We start from the raw sequence: 12335 nt of genomic DNA, 5'->3' as shown, positions 1-12335 counted from the left end.
AGAACAGTTTCAGAACTACTTTCGCCTTCTTTCCTTTCACTACAGCGCACTATGGCCGAGCGTAAGCAGAATTGGAACAGGGAGGAGAAAGATGACTTACCGGTGTATCTCGCCCGTCCCGGAACGGCCGACCAGGTACCCCGGCAAAAATACGGAGGTATGTTTTGTAACGTTGAGGGAGCATACGAGAGCAAAACCATTGATTTTGATGCTCTGAGCGTCGGTCAGCGTGGGAACAGAACCCCTAGGACTGCTAAACCGGAGACCGCGCAGGAGGCGAGGAGCCCTACAAGTGAGAGGTCTCCGTGTAAAGAAAGTGTAATTTGGCACGATATGAAAGACTCTGGCACAGAGAGAAAATGTACCAGAAGCAAGGAAGTCCTACAGAACCTGGGCGACGAGAAGGTAAGTTCTACTCTTGCGTGCTACAGATGTCTGCAGTAATCAATGTACCCGTCAGTTTAAAAAATAGTGATCTAAATACAGTACAGCCTAAGAGATGCACAGCAGCTGACACTCAACTCTAAATTCAGAGGAGCATACGGATGAATTCATGTTGTGTCATGGCAACAGACATTTGACAAATTGTTCTTCCTCATGTCAAAGGGCTCCTTGAGAAACTTGTCTTCCTAAAATGGTTGGTTGGGTTTATGCCGCCTACATTGTAAGTGCATCCGGATAATGAATGATGTAAGAAGTGGTCAGTTTGACACCCTAAAGGTATCAATACAGCACAATACGCAATCCAACGAATTACAGGTTTAAGCGAAATATACAATCACGTTTCCTTCCCTCTTTTTAGCGATTGACTATTAATTGCCGATCTACTTAGCTTTCCTCAAATTATTTTTTTGTTATCCAGTTAAATGAAAAAAGCTTAAACTGTACATCACACCATGTAGACAAACTTCCACGTGTCATCCATGTACATAAATTGCATTATGGTAATGTTGTACTGTTACAATATTTGCGTGTGTGTCAAGCCTGAACATCCTTGGTTATGAGCGCAAACTTGTGCTGATATTTGGGAGTCTCGGCCAGGTACATACTGTAGGCTAACAGTAAGTGGCCTTCAGACTGCAGGCCTGCATAGGACATAGGCAAAGCAGCTAGTGAGGTAGCTTACTGCTCTGTGTCAGCGGTCATGGGCAGCCTTGCTGTATGTAGAAGGTGTTTTCTGTATCCATCAGTGCCCATATATCTATGACCTATGAAATGTTTTAATCCTTCTCGACTGTAATGTGATTTGTGGATTCAAATAAAGTATTTTGTGTGTGTGTGTGTGTGTGTGTGTGTGTGTGTGTGTGTGTGTGTGTGTGTGTGTGTGTGTGTGTGTGTGTGTGTGTGTGTTTCTGCCTCTCAACAGGCTTGTGGAAAGTTAACAAAGTTGTAAAGGGAACTTTGAACAACCAGTATCCATCTGTACTTTATACAACCACAAACATATACACAAACATTCAAGGGGAAAATCCACGTTTTCTATCAATGATACTGGTTTGGGATGCAGAGGTATCTGAATGACGATGAAATGCTATAAATACTGGAATTTGATGAAGGCTGCAGTATAAATTTGGTTGCATTTGATTAGATTGGTCTGTGCCTCTGGATCACCTGCTGGAGACATAGGAACCCGTTCATCCTCTGGCTGCTTCACTCTGGCCACACACAAAGAGACACAGAGCAGTTGGTCATGTGAAATGCTTTACTCAATTTACCACTTACATGTTGCCAACAAACATTGAGCCTGGCGTTAGTCTTTAATCTCATGAAATAAACAAACAAGTCGTACTTTCTCCCTTTAGTTCTCATCCTTATGATTTGTAGCCAACTCACGCCACTCCAATCAAAACACAAATAAACACATTTTGCCAAGTTCTATCAATCGTATATCAGCCACATATGTTATAATTGTTAGTCTCAAATAAAAACAAATCCATTTCAATTATCATACATCAACCTTGGAGGTTATAAGAAGCATATAAAAGGAATCCAGTAGGATATTTTAGAGGAATCATTCTGTGAGGGTTTTCTTTTATGTCATACGTTCCACTACATCTCTTTCAGAACTTGTCAGTGTAGACTTTATTTGAGGTTTGAGCAACGAATACAACTTATTCATTTTGGAATCTTGTGCACTTATTCTTATAATGGATGTTGAAGTATACCAGAATGGACACTTTCGGGTATACATCAAGCAACAACAGTCTCTCTTTTGTCTCATGCTGAGAGAGGAAACTCAGGTGGTTAATATAGACTAGGTGATGTGAGTTATGAATCCATCCCGTGTCTGAAGTCATCTTTATTCCTATTATAATATAATTGGTGGGAAATTACAGTATAACATTTCTTGTCATTTAAACCATCATAAAGTTGGTTTAATGAAGGCTTGTGGGTTCTGTCAAAAAGCTGAATATCTCAATTTGGAAATGACTTCAGTTGAGCTTGTGGGCAACACAAAGTGATGATTCACTGTGTGTTTCCCAAATGGCACCCTATTCCCCTTTATAGTGCCCTGGGGAATAGGGTGCCATTTGGGGCTGAGACACTGTATCCTGCCCTGCTATACCGTAATCCCTTTGGCTCAGAGATGAGAAAATCCATTAGGGTGAGTGAGGATGATTACTATATGGTCATAGCTGTGCCAGTCAATCCTAGACACACACCCAAACTGAGCACAGAACAAGTAAAGAGACAGACCAAGCAAAACCAAGGTCACTAACTGTACTCCATGATGCACTGATTCAGCGCAGTGAAGTGTCTTCTCACTCTCTGCCAGTTTGTGCTGTGATGGCAGATTGTCTCCTGTTGCATAATAAATCAAGGCGACATTTCTATCCAGACATCACAGTGAGGACTAGTGGTGTGTCATCATAGACTGATATACAGTTTTGATTAAAGGTAGCGGGTTAGGATAATTCGTTTAAGGTTAGGAAAAGAGTCGGGGTTAGCTGAAATGCTAAAGAAAAATCAGCTGCATCTAGCCATGACTCTGACGTACGTCTTGCGGCTGCTAGGGTCCCCATGTGGACCGATGTGGAACTGCAATGCTGCAGCCCTGATCTGACCGTCTGATCTGAGTCTGCTGTGTCCTGTGTTGCTCCCATCTTGTGGTGGTGACATATCAGTCTGACATCTGATGTCAGCCTAATTTAACCTGGGAACTTCTTTCTGTTCTGCCCTCTCATGCAAGCGAATGCCAAACAGAACTTCAGCTGAAATGTCTAGCGAATGCAAGTTCTGTTTCACACGAATGTGCACTCCTATCAGTACTCTATATAATCAATGTTTCATTATGAAGTTATAATTATGCCCTACCACATGAGTATGAAGCCTCACAATACAATATTTATTAAGATAGCATATTTAAGAATTTAAAACCATGTGCTCCCATCTTCATAAAATAGTATTTTTTCGGCAGCACAGCTCTTAAGTCTCCTGTGACACGCCTAAACTTTACATGAGCACACTGGGAATTAATCCCATTTCTCTACTCCATTGAAAGCCTTGATTTGTGCAACAAAACCACTAAGGCTTGTGTCTCAGTGGAACGGTAGGTACCTCTTCATGCAAACAACCAGGGATGGAGAGTCTCCGTGCCCTGCCTTGTCTTAGATTCAGGGAGGTGGCCAATCCATGGGAGGGCCCTCTCTTTGTCCTCTGCCCGTCAGGGTAATGCTCCAGGGATGGCCTTTCTCTCCACACTCCCTCAACATCCGTGACATTCCTGTCATGGTGGTAATGGGTTAGGGGCTCGGCCCAGGGGGGTTGGGGCTGTAGGGGAATAGGGGGATAGGGGTTAGGGGGTTTAATCCCCTTTGGCCCACAGGGTAGAAGGTGTCTGTCAGACCCCTCAGTGGCTGGCTTGTACATGATACCCAGCTTCCTGTCTGTCACACCCCTCTGTGGCTGGCCTGTACATGATACCCAGCTTCCTGTCTGTCACACCCCTCTGTGGCTGGCTTGTACATGATACCCAGCTTCCTGTCTGTCACACCCCTCTGTGGCTGGCCTGTACATGATACCCAGCTTCCTGTCTGTCACACCCCTCTGTGGCTGGCCTGTACATGATACCCAGCTTCCTGTCTGTCACACCCCTCTGTGGCTGGCCTGTACATGATACCCAGCTTCCTGTCTGTCACACCCCTCTGTGGCTGGCCTGTACATGATACCCAGCTTCCTATCTGTCACACCCCTCTGTGGCTGGCCTGTACATGATACCCAGCTTCCTGTCTGTCACACCCTCTGTGGCTGGCCTGTACTTGATACCCAGCTTCCTGTCTGTCACACCCCTCTGTGGCTAGCCTGTACATGATACCCAGCTTCCTGTCTGTCACACCCCTCTGTGGCTGGCCTGTACATGATACCCAGCTTCCTGTCTGTCACACCCCTCTGTGGCTGGCCTGTACATGATACCCAGCTTCCTGTCTGTCACACCCCTCTGTGGCTGGCCTGTACATGATACCCAACTTCCTGTCTGTCACACCCCTCTGTGGCTTTCCTGTACATGATACCCAGCTTCCTGTCTGTACCTATGAGTATATGCTCTAGTGCATTACTTTTAGAACATCAAAGACAAGAATTATTGACTATTACTGTATTTGGATTTTAATGAGAATATCCTACATTTCCATCTGTATCATTCAGTGTGCCTTCTGCGCTTGAAGAGGAAATATTCAGCCAACTTTAAGTGCTTTGTTGATGCATTCTCCAGGGATAGTAAATGCTGAAGTAATAACTGCTCTGTCCACATCCATGAAAGGACATGTCAACAGTGTGCTATTAGGAAGCACCTTATCATTCCTCACTAAATGACTTCCTCCTTGGTTTTCTTGTTTATATTGTCGGGATATTTACTGGACTAATGTACACAGCATCTCTCATAGCCCCTTTTAAACTCATGATAATCAATTGGTACTTTGAGATACATACACCATACAGATGCATGCATGCACGCACGCTCACACACACACACACACACACACACACACACACACACACACACACACACACACACACACACACACACACACACACACACACGCAGTGTTGTTTTTGATTCACAGAACCTCATTATCGGGGCATTAGGGAAGGGGGTCTGCTCTACTGAGGCCCAGACAATAGAGCCACATGGCAGGGTGGGGACAGTGACAGGCTCTGTGGGTCCGGCAGCTGTTACTCACCAGCAAGCTCCACCCTCTTTGTTCATAATAACAGGAGGTCGACCAGTCTAGCCCAATAATTACCAAGATCACAGACACAGATATCAGCTCTCCCTGAAATACTGCATCTGAATATTTTGTAGCCCATAAAAAAATGGAAAAAGGGGGAAATGCTAGAGTTGTTGTGCATTTCTACTGTACAACCCTATCATGTTTCCTAGTTATCACGTGACACTGAAGAAACTCATGCATTGCCTTTACAATAAATCATACATGATTGGTGGATTGTGGATACTCAGGAAGTTGTCTATTGTGTATGGATAACAATTTGTATGGTGTCTGAAGGCTAGACCACTCCCAGTAAAATAATATGAATGGTAGGCCTATTTGAGAGCCGTTCTACTTTATTTTGCCTGGAAAAAAAGATCACTTGACATATGTTGCTTTACAGTGAAAATACCAACCTCCAATAAAAAAAAGGTGGATTTGTCACTTGCTGAGCTTAGAAATAGGACTACACAGGTGAAGCGGATAGGACAGCCTGCCCCATCCTTAGGTTCAGTAGTACCCTCCTCCAGCTCATTTGGTACCGCTGTAGTCTAACCTGTCAGGCCCACGCCCCTCTTGTCTCAGCTCCACAGAGAATACAGTATATAGGCCTAGTCTACCGCTTGGTACCTACATGCTCTGCCCATTGGCTATCCACGGACGCACCGGTTCTTATGATCAATTCAGCCGTGAATTAACTAGTGCATTGTTGGCCTACTGGGATCTATTAGCGCTGCATGCGTAGCATGTTGAACACACCAGCGAGTTTACACAACAAAGCTATAAAGTAGCAAGCTCACAGTGGTCGCCAACACCTGCTGTTGAGCGTCCTCTTTTGGAATGATTTGAGCATTGCAGCTTTACAAATTAGACCGTATTGAGGGAGGAGTCCACCGGATGATCAGAGTAGACTTTCTAGCTCACTACGAAGCGCACTTTACATTGCAGAGAGAAGCGACCATTCCCTAGTTTTCCCATCCAGGCTGTAGCCGCAGAAGCATCCAGAGGGGAATATTTCAAGGCTTTGTTCAGAGGTGGAATCAGTTTTCATTCGCAATCATGTCTGGCCATTCTTATCAAGGCAAAAAGAATATTCCAAAGATCACAGTAAGTAGAAAGTAATATCTGCCTCAATTATTCTTGAAACTTGCATGCTTGATTGTTGCAAATCAATGCATTGGTTTTGTCTTTCCTTTTTTATGTAACCGCTATTCAGGGCTGTGGCAATAGCAATGCATGGGCAGATGCATACAGGCTTTTCTCATCAGTGTGGAATATTTTGCTAACCATTATGATAGTCTATTGAACATAGCCGCTGGAAAATGAAATACAGTGCAAAGTAGTGCAGAATGAGGTGGCATGATTGGCCACAACAGTGACAGCCGGAGAGGCAGAACAAGGCGTTTTCTTAAAGGTAACTTGCATCTTCTTTGTTGAGGATGGCATGGTACCCGTGCGCAGTGCATGTGGCTCATGTGCAAGATATATAATCAAATAAATAAAATAACCTACATCTTCACACTGGACTGTAATTGTTATAACTTTCGTTTTTTTACTCAATTGTGGCAACTTGAACGATTGAGGAAAGAGGGAATATGCTGTAGCAATCATATTATTTTTAAAATAAATAATGCATAACATTATCGCGTTTTGGATTCTTTTTTGTAGCCTACAGGGCCACATATGTTGAAATCTCGGCCTCCTATGATAAGGAAAAACCAGTACAAAGGAAAAAATAAGTTACAACTGTGTGAATCGAGGAAATATATGGCCTATTCGTTTTCATTATTGAACAACTTTAATTATGTATCATAATAAACCACGTTGTACACACCCATTCTGTTAAATACATATGTATTTGTCCAGCTGTAGGCAATCTGAGCGTCTGGACTGGTGCAGGGAGAGAGAAAAATAATCTCCCACGCCCATGTGTAGATCAGATGCGATAACCCGCCTGTAAAATGGGTCATTTCGAATTCTGCATCACTAGAACTTAATGTAATAGAATTCGCCGGTGCGGTGCGGTGCGGTGCCTAAAGGGGTTGGAGTTTAAATCGGTGCAAGCAACGTGGTGGCGGGGATTGATGCTGCTGCTGCAGCACAGCTCTGGGTCTGTCTGAAATGGCTGCGTGTTCATTGTTGCGGCTCGGGATGATGTTCTATTCCAGGAGAGACGCCCTTTGTCTCGTCTGATATCGCTGACTGATGGAGGGTGGATGCCGGATGGCTTGCAGCGGTCCTCCCATATGTAAAGCATCAACACGCACGATAATGTTTTTAGGAACCGTTTGTGCATGTTTTCTATGTGTATATTTTTTACATATTTTATTTTGTGGGGGCTTTGAACATCTTTGTGTGGCCTGTGAAGGTAATACACCTGCTGCTAAATCTAGGACCTCAGGCTGTACTGGCCCTTGGGGGCACTATTTTATGCTTCATCATCAATTCTACATATCTACCTTCTTGTAGACCTATGACTTTACCCTACTGTACAATATGTACAATATTTACCTGACTCCAAAATAATGTGTGATAACACCAACTTGACATAATGGAGAATCTAATATCCTTTAAACAATTATTAATCGACAGTTCTTTACAGTGTAATTATATGTAGGCTATAGCCTGACAATCTGAGAAATATATTGTATTGGGAATGATTTTGCTAGTTTATTTCTACCCCCTACATTCCAACTGTTTCCCTATGTCTGGGAGCAGCGGAGGCCATGTCAGATTTCTAGGTGTGGTTATGCTTTTTCCATGTCCTCACAGTAGCCCACTGTAGTGCCGTGCATGTCATCAATAATCCCCTCCAGCTGGAACCTGTATATGTGGGCAGGACTGACAGGCCTTACCCAGAAAAAACACGATTCCTCCCAACCGGCACCTCAAAACAGGGCGCCTCCATCCCCACACGGTCTGTAAAGTGGGCCTGACTGCAATCAAAACATCCTGCTGTGACCACCCAGCTATTGCCATCCACTCTCCATGGTAACCTGCATAGAGACATAGCACCTCGGTTAACCTTGTTTCCCTAGATCTAGCCTCTGACACGAGGCCATTTTCCCATTCTGGAAGGAGATTGTGGGCAGGCCCAATCGGAACCAGATTTGAGTGTACTTTGGCCTATCACAAGATCACACTGCTGGAGACCTCCCTCTGTGATGTGGTGGCTAGGCAATTTATTTAGATTGAAATGTCCTATTGTTTTGACTTTTCCGCAGAAAAAAATATATAATGTGCTTTTGAGCGAAAAGTCAATATTTTTGTCACTTAGCAACAAGGCAGAGGAAGCAGAGGCACTGGCTCGCATGCAGCAGGAAGACTTTCCCCTTCCATTGGTCTCGGCCTGCCTGCCCGCCCGCCTGCCCGTCTCACAGATAAGGGTCTCACAGTTAATGGACTTCTCTGTAATATCCTCTTGGCTCTGTGTGTTTTGGCTGCTGTGTTTTCCCTGTTAGCAACAAGACACTGCAGCACTGTTCCCAGTCAAACTCTGCAGATGTCCACAAGAACTGGCCTGTTGCAAATGCTTCTCTGACGGTAATGTGTGCTCGTCTCAATTTGGTCAGTGTGGAAAAAACCTTCACAAACCTTCACAATGCAGCATACAGTCCTTCCTTTAGACTATCTTTAGTATTTTCTGGCTTGTATATTAGTGAAAGGGCCAGTTTCCTTTAGGAAGCTCCATAGTTGTATTAGTGTTCTGGGTACTAGCATGACAATGACATGAATGTCATCAAAGCGTCGTGTTCAGAAAACTTTCACCCGAATATTGGCTTCCTGTTTGCCTATAGTAGACTGACATTTGGAAAAACAGACCTTGCCACGATAAGATACAGCTTGGAACATGGTCAAGAGCAGTATTTCCCAATCCAGGCCCTGGTGACCCGAAGGAATGCACTTTCTTTTTTCCCCCTAGCACACAATTGATTCAACTAATCAACTCATTAGCAAGCCTTTGATTAGTGTAATCAGGTGTGTTGGTGCTAGTGCAAAAACAAAAATGTGCACCCCGTTAGGTCCCCAGGGCCAGGATTGGGAAACACTGGTCAAGAGGATGACTCGATACAAGTTCATCCCGTTTGACCTCATCATCATTTCTGAAGTTCGATTTAAATTCAGCCTTGTGTACAAGGACTTATATTGGTTGTTCCCAAAGTCAAATTGCAGAAAACCACTGTTCACTAAGGCCTTTTTGACCTCAGGAGGAGATTTTATCACGAGCATGTCTCAAAATCCTAATCCTCCGATTGTTCCACTTTGTGTAAGCTTGAACTATTAATGAAATCCTGTGATCTGTAACATGCCAACAACAACCCCCCCCCCACCCCGCCACACACCCCCAGTATCTGTCTGTGTGCCACACCAGGCCAGTGCTGTGGATGGGCTGTATGTGTCCCAAACCTCACCCTATTCCTTATAAGCACTGACCAAGGCCTTTTATCCAGTGCCATTTGGGATGCAAACATAGACACACTACCCATTAAGGTATTTTTGTTCTCCTTTACTGTAACTGGCCTGGTTGATTGACAGGCGGGGGTAGGCCCAATGGCACATGACCTAGTCGAGGTCAGCCTAAGTGATCAGGCGGGGCTTTGACGTCGACCAAAGTGGACAGCACTAGACCAAGTACACAACACACACTCATCCCAGTTACCGTTGAAGGCAAAATGAAATCGTTTGAGATGATGTGTAGCCTGCGTTAAAGTTAACATTTTAACTGGAAGAAACATTAACGCACAAAGAGCCAGTGAGGAAGATACTGTTATGCCAGAAATGTCCTAAGATATAGTATAGTAGTTTTCTCTCTGAATTCCATGGAACTTTTTTCATAGAATGGGATTTTAGTAGTACTGTAATGTAGAGGTCGACCGATTATGATTTTTCAACGCCGATACCGATTATTGGAGGGCCAAAAAAGCCGGTACCGATTAATCGGTCGATTTTTTTTTAATTTTATTTTTTTTGTATTTTTTTTTTATATATTTTTTTTTATTTGTAATGATGACAATTACAACAATACATTTATTTTAACTTAATATAATGCCTCAAATAAGTAATGAAATATGTTCAATTTGGTTTAAATAATGCAAAAACAAAGTGTTGGAGAAGAAAGTAAAAGTGCAGTATGTGCCATGTAAAAAAGTTCCTTGCTCAGAACATGAGAACATATGAAAGCTGGTGGTTCCTTTTAACATGAGTCTTCAATATTCCCAGGTAAGAAGTTTTAGGTTGTAGTTATTATAAGAATTATAGGACTATTTCTCTCTATACCATTTGTATTTCATATACCTTTGACCATTGGATGTTCTTATAGGCACTTTAGTATTGCCAGTGTAAGAGTATAGCTTCTGTCCCTCTCCTCGCCCCTACCTGGGCTTGAACCAGGAACACATCGACAACAGCCACCCTCGAAGCATCATTACCCATCGCTCCACAAAAGCCGCGGCCCTTGCAGAGCAAGGGGAACAACTACTTCAAGGTCTCAGAGCGAGTTACTTCACCGATTGAAACGCTATTAGCGCGCACCCCGCTAACTAGCTAGCCATTTCACATCAGTTACACCAGCCTAATCTCGGGAGTTGATAGGCTTGAAGTCATAAACGGCTCAATGCTTGAAGCACAGCGAAGAGCTGCTGGCAAACGCACAAAAGTGCTGTTTGAATGAATGCTTACGAGCCGGCTGCTGCCTACCACCGCTCAGTCAGACTGCTCTATCAAATATCAAATCATAGACTTAATTATAACATAATAACACACAGAAATACGAGCCTTAGGTCATTAATATGGTCAAATCCGGAAACTATCATTTTGAAAACAAAACGTTTATTCTTTCAGTGAAATACAGAACCGTTCCGTATTTTATCTAACGGGTGGCATCCATAAGTCTAAATATTCCTGTTGCATTGCACAACCTTCAAAGTTATGTCATAATTATGTAAAATTCTGGCAAATTAGTTCGCAACGAGCCAGGCGGCCCAAACTGTTGCATATACCCTGCCTCTGCATGCAATGAACGCAAGAGAAGTGACACAATTTCCATAGTTTAAGATTGCCTGCTAACCTGGATTTCTTTTTACTAAATATGCAGGTTTAAAAAAATATACTTCTATCTATTGATTTTAAGAAAGGCATTGATGTTTATGGTTAGGTACATTCGTGCAACGATTGTGATTTTTTTTCGCAAATGCGCTTTTAAGTCATCCCCCGTTTGGCGAATTTGGTCTTCACACAGTTTGCAACGAACCAGGCGGCCCAAACTGCTGCATATAGCCTGACTCTGTTGCACAGAACGCAAGAGAAGTGACACAATTTCCCTAGTTAAAAGAAATTCAAGTTAGCAGGCAATATTAACTAAATATGCAGGTTGAAAAATATATACTTGTGTATTGATTTTAAGAAAGGCGTTGATGTTTATGGTTAGGTACACATTGGTGCAATGTCATTGCTTTTTTCGCGAATGCGCTTGTTAAATAACCATTTGGCAAAGTAGGCTGTGATTCAATGATAAATTTACAGGCACCGCATCGATTATATGCAACGCAGGACAAGCTAGATAAACTAGTAATATCATCAACCATGTGTAGTTAACTAGTGATTATGTTAAGATTGATTGTTTTTTATAAGATACGTTTAATGCTAGCTAGCACCTTACCTTGGCTCCTTGCTGCACTCGCATAACAGGTAGTCAGCGTGCCACGCAGTCTCCTCGTGGAGTGCAATGTAATCGGCCATGATCGGTGTCCAAAAATGCCGATTACCGATTATTGTGAAAACTTGAAATCGGCCCTAATTAATCGGCCATTCCGATTAATCGGTCGACCTCTACTGTAATGATACAGTGAGCACACAGGTGTGTGTGATTTTCATATCAGTTGGTTCCATCCCTATCCTCAAGCTCTGCATGGCTTGTGGTTGCACTGACGGGACTCTCCACAGGTGGTGGTTTGACTTGTTTATGAGTAAGTTTAACAGTGAACAACATTTTACAGTTCCTGTCATGACCCATCTGCAAATCCACCATTGTAGACCAATGGTGTGCAGTCACACCTCAAGGATTTTGGCTGGTCTCATATGAACTCCACTGCAACTACGGGATTCTGTCAAATCGTTTAACCACCGCAG

General features: G+C 43.3%; 1 protein-coding gene across 4 annotated transcripts in view; it reads left to right on the top strand.

The window, feature by feature from the left end:
• Positions 1–36: 36 nt before the first annotated feature.
• LOC106567513 (dihydropyrimidinase-related protein 3) overlaps positions 37–12335 on the top strand; it is a 35902-nt gene continuing 23603 nt past the window's right edge. For 2 of the 4 annotated variants that reach the window (XM_014136831.1, XM_014136830.1), the window contains exon 1: positions 37–405. In XM_014136831.1, coding sequence (XP_013992306.1) covers positions 52–405 — 354 coding nt within the window. In that variant the 5' untranslated portion in view covers positions 37–51. Of the gene's footprint in view, positions 406–6098; positions 6315–12335 lie in introns of those variants that run through there. The other 2 variants (XM_045693404.1, XM_014136832.2) reach the window with 1 other exon arrangement.

Source organism: Salmo salar, chromosome ssa13, assembly GCF_905237065.1.
Source record: "Salmo salar chromosome ssa13, Ssal_v3.1, whole genome shotgun sequence".
Lineage (NCBI taxonomy): Eukaryota > Metazoa > Chordata > Actinopteri > Salmoniformes > Salmonidae > Salmo > Salmo salar.
The sequence above is the reverse complement of the archived record's forward strand: the minus strand, read 5'-3'. Positions and strand labels throughout refer to the sequence as shown.